The sequence below is a fragment of the Lepidochelys olivacea genome (assembly GCF_965140295.1).
Source record: "Lepidochelys olivacea isolate rLepOli2 genome assembly, chromosome: 7".
NCBI classification, from domain to species: Eukaryota; Metazoa; Chordata; order Testudines; family Cheloniidae; genus Lepidochelys; species Lepidochelys olivacea.
The window spans coordinates 52255364-52270634 of NC_140417.1; the positions used below are offsets into that span (position 1 = coordinate 52255364).

The window sequence follows — 15271 nt, forward strand, 5'->3', positions numbered from 1 at the left end:
GTGTCAAAAGCTTTGCTAAAGTCAAGAAACAATACATCCACTGCTTTCCCTTCATCCACAGAACCAGTAATCTCATCATAGAGGGAGATTAGATTAGTCAGGCATGACCTTCCCTTGGTGAATCCATGCTGACTGTTCCTGATCACTTTCCTCTCATGTAAGTGCTTCAGGATTGATTCTTTGAGGACCTGCTCCATGATTTTTCCGGGGACTGAGGTGAGACTGACTGGCCTGCATCTTATTACTATCCTTATTACGTTGTTTATATTTTAAGGGGGGGAAATAAAAAAAATAAGTTACAAGAGAGCTTTAGAGACTTGTCAGGAAAGCCACCTGCTTACTTAGAATGTCTTTTGCAATAATCTCTTAACATACCTGTCATTGGAGAAGGGGGCACTACCTTCCTTTTTGTTTTTTTAAAAAATCCATCCTCTGGGTTATTGAAGAAATACTTCCGTGTCAGGAAAGACTGAAAACAAAAGAAAGAGCAAATTCTAACTGGGCTGGGAACCAGACAAGTACAACAGAGTTTACAAACAGCAGAATTTCTCTCGAATGTTCAGGATGCATGCTTGTCTTTTTTGCCTTTTTCATATTTCCTCCTTCCTCTCCTGCAGAGATGCAATAACCTCATGTACAGTCTTGCTCGGCTTTCCAGGTTTCATAGACTTTAAGGCTGGAAGGGACCATCCTAATCATCTAGAGTGACTTCCTGTACATTGCAGGCCACAGAACCCCATCCACACCCCTCCTATAATAGACCCCTAGGCTCTGGCTGAGTTACTGAAGTTCTCCAAATCATGATTTAAAGACTTCAAGTTACAGAGAATCCACCATTTACATTATTTTAAACCTGCAAGTGACCTGTGACCCATGCTGCAGAGGAAGACAAAAACCTGCCAGGATCTCTGCCAATCCTTCCCAACTCCAGATACAGCAATCAGTTGGATCTTGAGCACTTCAGCAAGACCCAACAGCCAGACACCTGGGAAAGAATTCTCTGTAGTAACTCAGAGGCCTCCCCAACTAGTGTCCCATCACTGGCCAGTGGGGATATTTGCTACTAGCAGTCGCAGAATGGCTACAAGACACTGTAGAAAGTTTCATCAGACCATCCCCTCCGTATGCTTATCAAGCTCAGCCTTGAAGCCAGTTAGGTTTTTCCCCTGGATCCCAGTAATTTCAATAACTGATTTGTATTTGGGCAGAGCTTCTGTCTTCAATGTCCCCCAGGTTAGTGTCTATCTCTGAAATTCCATTTGAGACATCCACATCTCAAACATTATTGACTGTTTCATGCACAGAAGCCATTTGCTCCCAAGGAGACTTACACCTTACTACATTTCTTTTTTTCTCAAAGATGGCTTCCCAATATTCTCAGAGACTGAGAACAAACTATTTATATTTTGAAAGAAATTAAATCAATGCTGATGGTGAATGTTTGATCCCGGTTGGGACCAATCAGCCCATGTCCCGTAACCTACTGCAGTGTTCCACATTACTGCTTTTCTTTTTAAACATGTAACATTTTATATACAAAATGAACACATAAATCTTACTACAAGAACCTTAACTACTTTAGGAACTGTCTGACATTTGAGCACAAGTCTCAACTTTAACAATGAATTAATGCTACTTTCTGCACTTAATATTTGAAAAAGATTTGGGGGTCGTGGTGGATAATCAGCGGAACATGAGATCCCAGGGCGACGCTGTGGCCAAAAAGGCTAATGCGATCCTTGGATGCATCAACAGTGGAATTTTGAGTAGGAGCAGAGAGATTATTTTACTTCTGTATTTGGCACTAATGGAATCCTGTGTCCAGTGCTGGTGCCCACAATTCAAGAAGGATGTTGATAAATTGGAGAGGGGTCAGAAAAGAGCCATGAAAATGATTAAAGGATTAGAATATAGTGGTAGACTCAAGGACATCAGTATATTTAGCCAACAAAGTGAAGATTAAGGAGTGACTTGATTACAGTCTATTAGTACTTACACAGGGAACAAATATTTGATAACAGACTCTTCAATCTAGGAGAGAAAAGATATAACAATGCCCCATGGCAGGAAGTTGAAGCAAGACAAATTGATACTGGAAATAAGGGGTAAAATTTTAACGGTGAAAGTAATTAAACACTGGAACAACTTACCAATGGTCGTGGTGGATTCTCCATCATTGATAATTTTTAAATAATGATTGGATGTTTTTCTAGATGTGCTCTAGGAATTATTTTCAGGGGAGGGTTCTGTAACTTGTGTTATACAGAAGGTGAGACTACATGATCACATTGGTCCCTTCTGGCTTAGGAATTTATAAATCTATGTTCATTTAGGTCATCATTCTCTCTATACAGACTTCATAAAAAGACTAAAGAAATTCAAATATGCAGCTTCACACATGTACATACCTGTTTTGGAATGTATTTTCCATTTTCTCTGAGGACTCTGCTTCGAATTAGGACTTGGCTAAAAAAAAGAAATCCATTATTGCAGGACTATCGAAGATCAATATTAGAGAAGAGTAGAAATGAGGGCTGCAAGTGAGCTCTAGGTAAACAACATGCTGGACAGTAATTGAGCTGAGAAAGGCTGACTCAGCAACATCTACCACACAAATATAAAGACAACTTCTTATTAATGGAAACTAATTTCCAGAGTATCAATTTTCACAGTTTGGAGCATCTCACTCATAAATCAGGATGGGTGAGGAATAAAAAGGTCACCTCTTCCTCCTCCTTCCAGATTGGGAAAAGAAGATTTCCTGAGAGGAGGACAAATTAAATTGTATCACATGCTGTATATGTACCCTTTGGAATGACATTTAGACTCCATGAAGCAGCTTCATGGATTTTTGGGCCTCCTTTAAGCAGAATTTTCTGACAGATAATAGCAGCTTCTTCTAGATCTAAAGGCAATTTTTATAGGAAAACCAAAAATATGTCTAGCATTAAATAGAGTTCATTAACCAAAATCTTTGCTGTCCCAACTTAAACAAGATTTAATAGGAAATGTATTGTGCAAAGCAGCACGAGAATCAGTGTAATTTTTTATACGTAAGAATAGATTCCTCAGTTAGCCTCAGTCTTCATTAAGAGGAAGTAGTGATACTGAGGGTAAATCAATGGCAAAATTAGTAGTACCCAATGAAAAAAATAGTTGCAGCTCGAGATCCAAACATGACTAGGGACAGCCAGACAAAAAAAGATAAATGAACATAATGAATGAATACTCCCTGTCTGTATTACCTTTACACTCTCCAGCCTGTTTTAAGAACTCCTTCCAACAAAGGCATCTTTCCACCCTTTTACAGCAGGATAATTGAGTTTACATAGAAATTATTCGCATGAACCAGGTCTTTGAGTCATCTAGTTCAATACCCTGTTTCCACTGTGGCCAGTGACAGAAACTTGGGAACCAAGGGAATTTTTTTCAGAATGTTCATGAAATCCTCGGATGCTATATGATAAGCACCTCATAAAGGTCCATGAGGAAATTAATACATAATAGGATTTGAATAGTACAGTAAATATGGCCTGGGGCCACACAGTGAATAAGGAAAAGAAATACTGGATATCTGTTCATTCAGTAAGCTCTATCCATCAAGTTCATTGAATGAGATGGGGTCCAGTGGAAAAATGTGATCATGTAATTAGAAATTGTTTCATATTGCATACAGACAAGGAGTCCAAATTAAGCTTGCACAAGCAACTTTAATCCTGGCATTTCCTTACTTTTGACTTTGCAAACTTAATGTTCTTTTATCCTAGCTTTATTAGAAAGGCCGTAGGAAAATTTTGGTGCACTTGTTAACTTACCTGTCAGACACTTGTTCCCTAGTGAGCTTTTTGTCACTTTGGAGCAAGATGGACACGTAGTGACGAATCATCCCAACAAAGAATGTTATGAAAACAATTGGAAGAACCACCCATAACCGGATATTGGAGTCCAGCAGCAGCTCTGGTTCGCTCATCTTTAGAGTAGATTCTGGTAAACAAAATGGACCTGATTATGCGTTACATCCTGAAGACACGTAGCACTTTCCACTCTTCATTCGGAAAAATGGTGTGTTCTGAACTTGTATTTGCTAGCATGTGGTGACTAACAGCAGCTATCTCACGATTTGGCTCATAATTGTTTTCAATTTTGTGAAATTGGTCCTTCTAAGGCACCAAGTCTATATATTTCTGGTCTGGACTTCATTCTGTTTGCACATTATAAATGTGATCAAGTCATGATGACTTGTACTTAAGCTACCATTAATTTTTAGTTCTGTGCTCCATTCCCTCTTCATCTATTAGGACAAAGTCTAATAAAGAATTCCCCTATGTCGGCTGCAACACTTTTTGAGTCAGGAAATTGCTATGTACAGTGTTTAGAAATTCCAGTGGTGGTTTAGTACTGGCAGCATGAGACCTCCAGTATGTGTTACTCAAACGGAAGTCCTCCATGATCACAGTTTTCCCCCCCCTATACATGATAGTAATTCCAATTCCTGTTGTTTGCTATCCAGGCTTTTAACACTAGTGTATAGGCAATTCAATCATTTCTTCTCTTCATATCCATTGGTTCCTTGATTCATTTTGTTTCAACATCTCAACTTTGTGCTCATTTTACCCTCTCCTTCTGCTATTAATTTAACCCCCTGACCTGACTACTCTGGTCAGCCTGTCCCTGAAGAGATTGGGCCACCTTCTGCTGAGGTGTAGGCCATCCAAATTACACAGCCCCCTCTTCCCATAGAGGAGGCCCAATGTTCCACATAACCAAAACCCTCCACTGTACGCCATTTACGTAGACAGTGGTTCACAGCTAGAATCTTCTGCCTTCCTTTGCTTGTAGGGCAGGTAGGAGCTTGGAAAAGGTCGCTTGAACATTCTTTTTCAGCATGCTTCTGAGTTCCCTGAACTCATATCTGTGAGCTATTCATTGACACAGTGTCATTAGTGCCAATTTGAACAATCACCCATAGCTCCTAGCCCGCTAACTTCAGAAGTGTGTCCAGTTTCATGTCTTGGCTCTGGGAAGGCACCACACTGCCTGACTCCTGCTGAATGTTCATTTGATTCTTGTGAGGACTGAGTTTCCTGCAAGGATCATCTGCCTTCCTTGGATGGTTGAGGACTGCTAACACTCATTAGAACTACAGACTGACTTGTCTTAACTGCAGTTTTATCTGCTGTTAGTCACCCTGTGATTGATAAGCCGAGTTATGAATACAGCGATTTTTCTTCTGATGATAAGGACGAAGAGCATCAAAAATTACCCATCCATTACATGCAAGAAGGGAAGTTAAAGCAACAGTAGCAGTGGGGAACTGTTTGATCCTCAGGGTTGGTGTGTGTGGGCACCATGCCCCATTTGCCACGTGCCAGCGCCCATCACTTCTACTGTCCCCTGCCCAGCAAAGAGATCCCAGCCCCCTCCCCAGCCCAACAGCCGCATGCTGCAACCAGTCCAGCACAGAGACCGCAGTCTCCTCCCAAGCCCGACAGCTGCCTGCTACCCCCTGCCCGGCACAGAGACTTCAGCCCCTTCACTGGCCTGACAGCTGCCTGCTGACCCCTACCCAGCACAGAGACCTCAGCTAACTCCCTGGCCGGATATCCACCTGCTGCCCCCAGTCCAGCAGAGAGACCCCAGCTCCCTCCCTGGCCTGACAGCCGCCTACTGCCCCCTACCCAGTACAGAGACCCCAACCCCTTCTCCAGCCCAACAGCCACCTACTGCCCCGTGCCCAGCACAGAGACCTTAGCCCCCTCCCCGGCCCGACATCCACCTCCCGCCCTCAGCCCAGCAGAGAGACCCCAGCCCCCTCCCCAGCCTAACAGCTGCCTAGTGCACCATGCCTGGCACAAAGACCTTAGACCCCTCCCTGGCCTGACAGCCACCTATTGCCCTGTGCCTGGAACTGAGACCCCAGCCCCTTCCCCGGTCTGACTGGCACCTACTGCCCACTGCCAGGCACTGAGATCCCAGCTCCCCCGCGGCCCAACAGTCACCTACTGCCCCCTGCCCGGCACAGAGACCCCAGCCCCCTCCCCAGCCCAACAGCACCTACTGCCCCATGCCCAGCACAGAGACCCTAACCCTTTCCCTGGCCGGACAGCACCTACTGCCCCCTGCTGGGCCAGAGGCTCCAGGCTCCTCCCTGGCCCGACAATCACCTAGTGCCCCCAGCCCAGCACAGAGACCCTGTGATGTTCTGTACCTCGGGGGATCACCCAGTACCCCCATGTTCATTCTTATAATATGTTTGTGTGGTATCTAATGCAAAGTTTGTCATGTTGGGTGTCTTTAGAAGGCTTATGATGTACTGAGCATTGTTGTTATGGTAATGTTATGGATTGTAATTTCATGTATATAGTTATGAGGCTGAAAATGCATCCTCATGGCCTAAAGCAAACCCAAGCAAAAACTCTCCAGAAGCAGAGGAGCAGTTCACACCTCATCGGGGCATGTATGGGACAACCCAGCCCAGCCTCACAGGAACAAAGGGCACTGGCCTAGGCAACAACAAAGGATCTGTTGGACTCTCGAGTGAGTCACCCCCCTTCCTTTGGTCAGTTTGAGAATGCGATGAGGTAGTGCTCACTTGACTTGGGGGGGGGAGGGGCAAAGCCAAGAGGGAAGAAAGGACATGACAAAAGGGAGAGACGTTTGCCATGCCCTTCTCTCTTCCACCTTCATCTACAGACATCACCACGAAGCGATTGAAGCGCTGATCAAAGGGGAGAGCCTGGCTGAAGAGCAACCAGCCAGCCTGTTGTGAGAAGTTTGTAAGGGTACTGAAAGTGTTAAGATCAGCTTAGAATGTGTTTTGTTTTTATTACATTTGACCGACTCTGACTTTTTGTGTTTTGATTTATAATCACTTAAAATCTGTCTTTCATAGTTAATAAATGTGTTCGATATTTATTCTACCTGAAGCAGTGCATTTGGTCTGAAGCGTGTCAGAGACTCCCCTGGGGATAACAAGCCTGGTACATAAAATGATGAATTCATATGAGCTTGCAGCGTCCAGTGAGCATAACTTGACAACTGCAACACAGAAGTTCCTAGAGTTGTGTCTGGGACCGGAGATATTGGTTAGTGTCATTCGGCTGCAAGTCGCTGGGAGCAGCTTACATGCCAGAGGCAGTGCGTGAACAGCCCAGGAGTGGGGGTTCTCACAGCAGAGCAGGGTAAGGCTGGTTCCCAGAGTCAAGGATTGGGGTGACCTAGAAGATCACTGGTCCAGATGACACCAGAAGGGACCGTCACAGATCCTAACCACCTCCCTGGCCCAACAGCCACCTGCTGCCTTGTGCCCGGCCCAAAGACCCCAACTCCCTCCCGGGCTGGACAGCCACCTACTGCCCCCTGCCCAGCACAGAGACCCCAGCCCCCTCCTCGGCCCGACAGCCGCCTACTGCTCCCTGCCCAGCACAGAGACCCCAGCCCCCTCCCCGGCCCAACAGCCGCCTACTGCCCCCTACCCAGCACAGAGACCCCAGCCCGACAGCCGCCTACTGCCCCCTATCCAGCACAGAAACCCCAGCCCCCTCCCCAGCCCAACAGCCGCCTACTGCCCCCTGCCCAGCACAGAGACCCCAGCCCCCTCCTCGGCCCGACAGCCGCCTACTGCTCCCTGCCCAGCACAGAGACCCCAGCCCCCTCCCCGGCCCGACAGCCGCCTACTGCCCCCTACCCAGCACAGAGACCCCAGCCCCCTCCTCGGCCCGACAGCCGCCTACTGCCCCCTACCCAGCACAGAGACCCCAGGCCCCCCCCCGGCCCGACAGCCGCCTACTGCTCCCTGCCCAGCAGAGAGACCCCAGCCCCCTCCCCGGCCCGACAGCCGCCTACTGCTCCCTGCCCAGCACAGAGACCCCCAGGCCCCCCCCGGCCCGACAGCCGCCTACTGCCCCCTACCCAGCACAGAGACCCCAGCCCCCTCCCCGGGCCTTAGCCCCTCCTCACCCTTCGCCTTGACTCCGCTTCCGGGATTGATTGAACGCAGCCTTTCCGTGAGGTCCAGGAAATACGTAATTGTTAGGTCATCATGGCGAGACAGGACTCACTGCCTGGCGGGAAACACGAGTAGAGTCTGGAGCTGTCAGCGCGAACGGTAACCGCGGTTCTGTGGCCGTGGGGATGTCTCCTACGGGCCGCAGGGCCTCCCGCTTCCCTTCCTCCTCCGCTCCTCGGCCCGGTCTCCATGGTAGCGGGTGTTTGGGGGGATGGTGCCCTCCGTCTCCATGGCAAAGAGGTTTATGGGGGTATGGTGCCCTCCCCCCGTCTCTGTGGTAACGGTGTCGGGGGTTGGTGCCCTTCCACGTCTCTGTGGTAACAGTGAGTTGGCACTAGTAACCCCCCCACGTCTCTGTGGTAGCGGGGTGTGTGTGTGGGGGGGGTACTACCCTCCCACGTCTCTGTGGTAGCGGGGTATGTGTGTGGGGATAGTGCCCTCCCACGTCTCTGTGGTAGCGAGGTGTGTGTGTGGGGATAGTGCCCTCCCACGTCTCTGTGGTAGCGGGGTATGTGTGTGGGGATAGTGCCCTCCCACGTCTCTGTGGTAGTGGGGGGTGTGGCTGGATAGTCCCCTCCCACGTCTCTGTGGTAGCGGGCTGCGTGCGGGGATGGTTCCACTCCGCATTTCCATGGCAATGGGCAGTTATGCACAGCCGATAATGGGGTGTGTGTGGGGTATGGTCTCTGTGACTTCTGTGCTAGTGGGATGTTTGTGGGGATGGTGCCCCCTGACATCTCTGTGCTAGTGGGATGTTTGTGGGGATGGTGCCCCCTGACATCTCTGTGCTAGTGGGATGTTTGTGGGGATGGTGCCCCCTGCATCTCCGTGGTAGTGGGCTATGTGCGGGGATAGTGTCCCCCCACGTCTCTGTGGCAATGTGGTGTGCGTGGGGATTGTGCCCCTTCATGTCTCCGAGATAGCGGGTTGTGAGGCGGATGGTGCCCCGCACATTTCTGTGATAAAGGGGTGTGTGTGGGTATGGTGCTCTCCCACATCTCCATTGCAGCGGGATGTGGAGGGGATGGTTCCCCCCCATCTCTGTGGTAGCGGGGTGTATGTGGGGATGGTTCCTCACAACACCTCTGTGGTAACTGGGTGTGTGTGGGGATGGTGCCCCCCCACATCTCCATGGTAACAAAGTGTGTGGGGGGATGGTGCCCTCCCACATCTCTGTGGTAGCGGGGTGTGTGTGGGGATGATTCTCCCCCATCTCTGTGGTAATGGAGAGTGTGCGGGGATGGTGCCCCCCCACGACTCTGTGGTAATGGAGTGTGTGGGTGGGGATGGTGTCCTCCCCCGTTTCTGTGGTTGTGGGGGGATGGTTCTCCTCTGCGTCTCCGTGGTAGCAGGCTGTGTGCAGGGATGGTGCCTTCCATGTCTCCGTGGTAACATGGTGTGTGCGGGCATCGTGTCCCCCCACCTCTCCATGGCAATGGGCAGTGTGTGGGGATTGTGCCCCTTCACGTCTCAGTGGCAATGCGGTGTGTGTGCGTATGGTCCTCTCCCATGTCTCCGTTGTAGCGAGGTGTGTGGGGGGGATGGTGCCCGCCATGTGTCTTGCTGGAAATGGTGCCCCCTGTCTCCATGGTAATGAGGTTTGTAGGGGGATGGTGCCCATCCATGTCTCTGTGGTAGGGGTCTGTGTGTGGGGATGGTTCCTCCCTGTCTCCGTGTATGGTGGTGATGGTGCTCTTCCACATCGGTGTAATAGTGGGGTGTGTGCGGGTTTTCCTCTGCATCTCTGTGGTAGCGGGCTGTGTGCAGGGATGGTTCTACTCCACATCTCCATGGCAATGGGCAGTTATGCACAGCTGGTAATGGGATGTGTGGGGGGATGGAAAAATCATGGAGCAGGTCCTCAAGGAATCAATTCTGAAGCACTTAGAGGAGAGGAAAGTGATCAGGAACAGTCAGCATGGATTCACCAAGGGCAAGTCATGCCTGACTAATCTAATTGCCTTCTATGACAAGATAACTGGCTCTGTGGATGAGGGGAAAGCAGTTGATGTGTTATTCCTTGACTTTAGCAAAGCTTTTGTATGGTCTCCCACAGTATTCTTGCCAGCTGGATGAATGGACTATAAGGTGGATAGACAGCTGGCCAGATCGTCGGGCTCAATGGGTAGTGATCAATGACTCCATGTCTAGTTGGCAGTCGGTATCAATCGGAGTGCCCCAAGGGTCGGTCCTGGGGCCGGTTTTGTTCAATATCTTCATTAATGATCTGGAAGATGGGGTGGACTTCACCCTCAGCAAGTTTGCAGATGACACTAAACTGGGAGGCGTGGTAGATACGCTGGAGGGTAGGGATAGGATACAGAGGGACCTAGACAAATTGGAGGATTGGGCCAAAAGAAATCTGATAAGGTTCAACAAGGAAAAAAGCAGAGTTCTGCACTTAGGATGGAAGAATCCCATTCACCGCTACAGACTAGGGACCAAATGGTTAGGCAGCAGTTCTGCAGAAAAGGACCTAGGGGTGACAGTGGACGAGAAGCTGGATATGAGTCAACAGTGTGCCCTTGTTGCCAAGAAGGCTAACAGCATTTTGGACTGTATAAGATGGGGCATTGCCAGCAGATCGAGGGACGTGATCATTCCCCTCAATTCGACATTGTTGAGGCCTCATCTGGAGTACTGTGTCCAGTTTTGGGCCCCACACTAAAAGAAGGATGTGGAAAAATTGGAACGTGTCCAGCGTAAGGCAACCAAAACGATTAGGGGACTGGAACGCATGACTTATGAGGAGAGGCTGAGGGAACTGGGTTTGTTTAGTCTGCAGAAGAGAAGAATGAGGGGGGATTTGATATTTGCTTTCAACTACCTGAAAGGGGTTTCCAAAGAGGATTGCTCTAGACTGTTCTCAGTGGTAGCAGATGACAGAACAAGGAGTAATCTCAAATTGCAGTGGGGGAGGTTTAAGTTGGATATTAGGGAAAACTTTTTTACTAGGAGGGTGGTGAAACACTGGAATGCGTTACCTAGGGAGGTGGTGGAATCTCCTTCCTTTGAGGTTTTTTAAGGTCAGGCTTGACAAAGCCCTGGCTGGGATGATTTAGTTGGGGGTTGGTCCTGCTTTGAGCAGGGGGTTGGACTAGATGACCTTCTGAGGTCCCTTCCAACCCTGATATTCTATGATTCTGTGATGGAGCCCCCCACGTCTCTGTGGCAGCGGGGTGTATGAGGGGATGGTGCCCTCCCACATCTCCATGGCAATGGGCCGTGTGTGGGGATGGTGCCTCTCCATGTCTCCGAGATAGTGGGATGTGGGGGGGATGGTGCCCCCCACATTTCTGTGGTAATGGGGTGTGTGCGGGGATGATGTCCCCCCATTTCTCCTTGGCAACGACTCTGTGATAGCGGGGTGTGTGTGGGGATGGTGCTTGAATGAGGTGAATTGAAAAATACTATTTCTATATCATTTTTACAGTGCAAATTTTTGTAATAAAAATAATATAAAGTGAGCACTGTACACTTTGTATTCTGTGTTGTAATAGAAATTAATATATTTGAAAATGTAGAAAAAATCCAAAAATATTTAATACATTTCAATTGGTATTCTGTTGTTTAACAGTGCAATTATTAGCAATTAATTTTTTTAATCACAGCTAATTTTTTTTTTAGTTAATCACGTGAGTTAACTGCGATTAATCAACAGCCCTAGTTAAAAGTCCTTTTGGGTCCTACATCCATCCCTGATTTTATTTGCCATTTTAAAAAATGATTTTTCAATAATATTTTCCTATTTAAGAACAAACTCTTTTTCTCTCTCTCCTATTGCTGTGTGAAAAACTAACAGAAACAGCAAGGGGAAGTGACTGACTAACTGATTGTAGTGCAGAGGGCTGGGGAAAATGAGAGACTAAAACCAGTGTGCTCTCAAATGTGCAAAATAACCAAAGTGAAATAATAGAGAAAAATACTCCATAGGTTCATAGATTTTAAGGCCAGAAGGGATCATTGTGATCATCTAGTCCAGTGGCTCTCAAGCTTTCCAGACTACTGTACCCCTTTCAGGAGTCTGATTAGTCTTGTGTACCCACGAGTTTCACCTCACTTAAAAACTACCAGCTTACAAAATCAGATATAAAAATACAAAAGTGTCATAGAACATTATTACTAAAACATTGCTTACATTCTCATTATTACTATATAATTATAAAATCAAGTGGAATATAAATATTGTACTTACATTTCATTGTATAGGATATAGGGCAGTATAAACAAGTCATTGTATAAAATTTTAGTTTGTACTGACTTCGCTAGTGCTTTTTACGTAGCCTGTGGTAAAACTAGTTAAATATCGAGATGAGTTGATGTACCCCCTGGAAGACCTCTGTGTACCCCTTGGGGTATGTGTACCTGTGGTTGAGAACCACTGGTCTAGTCTGACCTGCATAACATAGGCCATAGAACTTCCCCAAAATAATTCCTACAACATATTGTTCTCTTCTGATAGCTACATTAATACGTAAAATTAGTGTATTTGTGATAATGATAGGTAAAATGCATTTAAAATAGGGATGTAAATAGCGTTTAGAAAAAGTAACATTTTAAACTATTAAAATTATATTGATTAAACATTTAACTGTTAAGGAGTTCACAATACAGGCTCCGGAACTAGGGTTGTTGCATCACCCTCACATTCTATGCTGGGTTTTGCTGTTGGTCTTGTGCCCGGGGTCCTGGCTGCTGGCCCCAGCCTCAACCCCCTTATCGTTTACTGAATACATTACTGGTAAGGCTGATGCTTATCGGTTAATCGGTTACCATTTTACATCCTAATTCAAAAAGTGTGTTTTGTTAGCTTTGTCCCTTTTTTATATACTTTCCTTTACACAAAATTAAAAAAGAATTACATATAATAGAGAACAAGCAGTACTTGTGGCACCTTAGAGACTAACTGTCTCTAAGGTGCCACAAGTAATCGTCGTTTTTTCTGCTGGTACAGACTAACACGGCTACTACTCTGAAACATATAATAGAGAGTAATGCTAGATATGTGTCTGAAAGATATAGAAACAAAGTATCTCTCTCCTAGGTACTTATAATGTGCCCATAATCTTAGTAAGTGATGGTAGCTATATTATTTGAGAAATCTAATGTGATGATGTAATTGAAGATTGTATCATGATGTGTGCACACAAGGGAATAGAGTGATGGTTGCATGTTCAGCCTTGGCTTTGGGATTTACTGACATTTGACTGTTTAACTGCGTAGACTTGTAATGTCGGAGTTTCTTTTGGTTACTCCAGTTAACTCACCATTTAATTCAACTGGCAGTTGAAAGAAACACAGAAACTCAGAACCTGGTGTTCTGATAAAAAAAAAGAGCTACACCATGCTATTTCAGTGTAACTGGAATTCCTTGACATCAGTCTGCATTGAAGAGGTGTTTGTGCAAAGAATAATGCTGGTTAATCCGATCTCATTTCCTTTGAATGGGCAGTCTGCATTCCTGGAGCACTTTTCCTTCACTATATCCTATCCTCTATTCACTTTTGATTTGTTTACAAATTTTAAAGTAAAAACTGATCTCTGCCTAGTTGCTAATTGTTTTTTTTAATATTATTCTAGGATACAACAAAGATTTTGTTGCCATGGTTTCAAAACGAAAATTGTCCAAATCTGATGCTCATGGGGACAGTCTGATTGCAGAATTACCACGTATGTGTAGCAAACTCCTCTTATTTGAAGTGAAATTCCTTTAGTAGAGGGCAACAGTTCACAGGCAGGGTGCATAGAAGTTTTCTAGTAAAGTGACGGGTTGTGCAGAATGGCCCCACAGAATATAAAATGGTAACGTTTGATAAGCCACAGTACAATGAAAAATAACAAAACCAAGGGTGTTACCAGGTCTGAAAAATCTGATTGCCTCTTTTCCTCCATCTCTGCATTTATGTCTCTCTGGACTGATGGGAGCAAGCCTCAGTGCCATTAGAGGGAAGTAGTAAGCCCCTCCTTCCCCCAAAATAAGCCCATTCTACCAAAATCACAGATTTTAAAAAAAACAGCCACCTCTCTACTGAATGGGGGAAGGAGAAAGCAACTTCATTTTCACTCTAGTAAATGTGCAAGGTGCTCAGATATCCCAGTGATAGACAAGGTAGAAGAACCGAGATAGAGAGTAAACTCTTCAGGGCAGGGATGTGCCTCCTACAGATGCCTGTAAATAAAGTACCTAGCATGCTGGTGGTGCTGTACAAATAATAACTAAGGCATTGCATGATTCATATGTGTTGGCCAAGCTTGTTGCACAGCTTAGGGGCTCCTTGTTTTTCTCTATTCGCCCCCACTCCACCCCTGCAAGCTCCCTGTGTGACACTCTCCCATCCCCTTCTATTACACTGGGACTCTCTTCAACTCCCCTCTATCTCCCTCCTGCTACGAGTTCTATGTGCTGCATGTCCCTCTCCCATACCAGAGTTCCCCATTGTCCCCACATGCCAGTGGCTTGATTTCCCCCCCATTTCCACTCTGCCCCATGCCTCCTCTTCGCCCCCATTCTAGGGGCTGTGTGTGCCTCCCCTTCCCCCATACCAGGTTTTCCCAGTCTTCCTCCCCACCGGGGTTCTCTGTGCCCCCATTCTTCCCTCCCCCATTCCTGGGTCCCCCATACTCTCCACCACGGCAGGAGCTCTGTATGTACTCCTAGACCCCTTTCTCCCATACAAAGGTCCCCCAATCTCCCCCCCCGAGGAGTTCTGTGTGCCCCATTCCCCTCTCCCCGTTTTCACCTTCCCTCTCATGCCTGTGTGGTCCCCACTTACCTTATTCCAGAGTCTCCCATTCTCCCTCACATGCCAGAGTCTCTGTGTGCACTCCTGTTCCCACCTTCACCCATGCCCCCCAGTCTGTCTCCCCCACCATACCAGGATCCCCCATTCTCTCTTTCACCAGGAGTTCTGTGTACTCTCCCTTTCTCCCTCCCCTCATTCCAGTGTTGCCCATGTCCATTCTCTGTGGCAGGAGTTCTGTGGCGTCCCCCATTCCTCCTTCCCTCTATGGCAGGGCCTCTTGGTGAACCCTTATTACCCGGCTTTCCCCATTTTCCCCCCCATGCTAGGGCTTTGGGTGTCCTCCTCCCATCCCTCTCCCAGCATCCCCCATTCCCCCCCCCCATGCCAATGGATGTGTTCATGTCCTTCTCCATTCCCCCTTCCCCCCAATTACTTTCTGTCTGGGAGCCAAGGTGGGTGAGGTAATATCTTTTATTGGACAAATTTCTGTAGGTGAGAGAGACAAGCTTTCCAGCTTACA

The 15271-nt window shown here is 47.1% G+C and overlaps 2 protein-coding genes across 6 annotated transcripts in view; one reads left to right on the plus strand and one right to left on the minus strand.

Annotated features, from left to right (window-relative positions):
* The window catches only part of EMC3 (ER membrane protein complex subunit 3), a 28518-nt gene extending 20423 nt beyond the window's left edge, over positions 1-8095 (minus strand). Inside the window, exons 1-4 of the mRNA XM_084633085.1 lie at positions 7960-8095; positions 3816-3984; positions 2409-2466; positions 376-469 (exon numbers count right to left, since the gene is read on the minus strand). Of these exons, the coding sequence (XP_084489211.1) occupies positions 376-469; positions 2409-2466; positions 3816-3970 (307 nt within the window). The 5' untranslated portion in view covers positions 3971-3984; positions 7960-8095. The remainder of the gene's footprint in view (positions 1-375; positions 470-2408; positions 2467-3815; positions 3985-7959) is intronic.
* FANCD2 (FA complementation group D2) overlaps positions 8021-15271 on the plus strand; it is a 183552-nt gene continuing 176301 nt past the window's right edge. Inside the window, exons 1-2 of one of the 5 annotated variants that reach the window (XM_084633083.1) lie at positions 8021-8107; positions 13589-13678. In XM_084633083.1, the coding sequence (XP_084489209.1) occupies positions 13612-13678 (67 nt within the window). In that variant the 5' untranslated portion in view covers positions 8021-8107; positions 13589-13611. The remainder of the gene's footprint in view (positions 8108-13588; positions 13679-15271) is intronic. The other 4 variants (XM_084633084.1, XM_084633080.1, XM_084633082.1 and 1 more) reach the window with 4 other exon arrangements.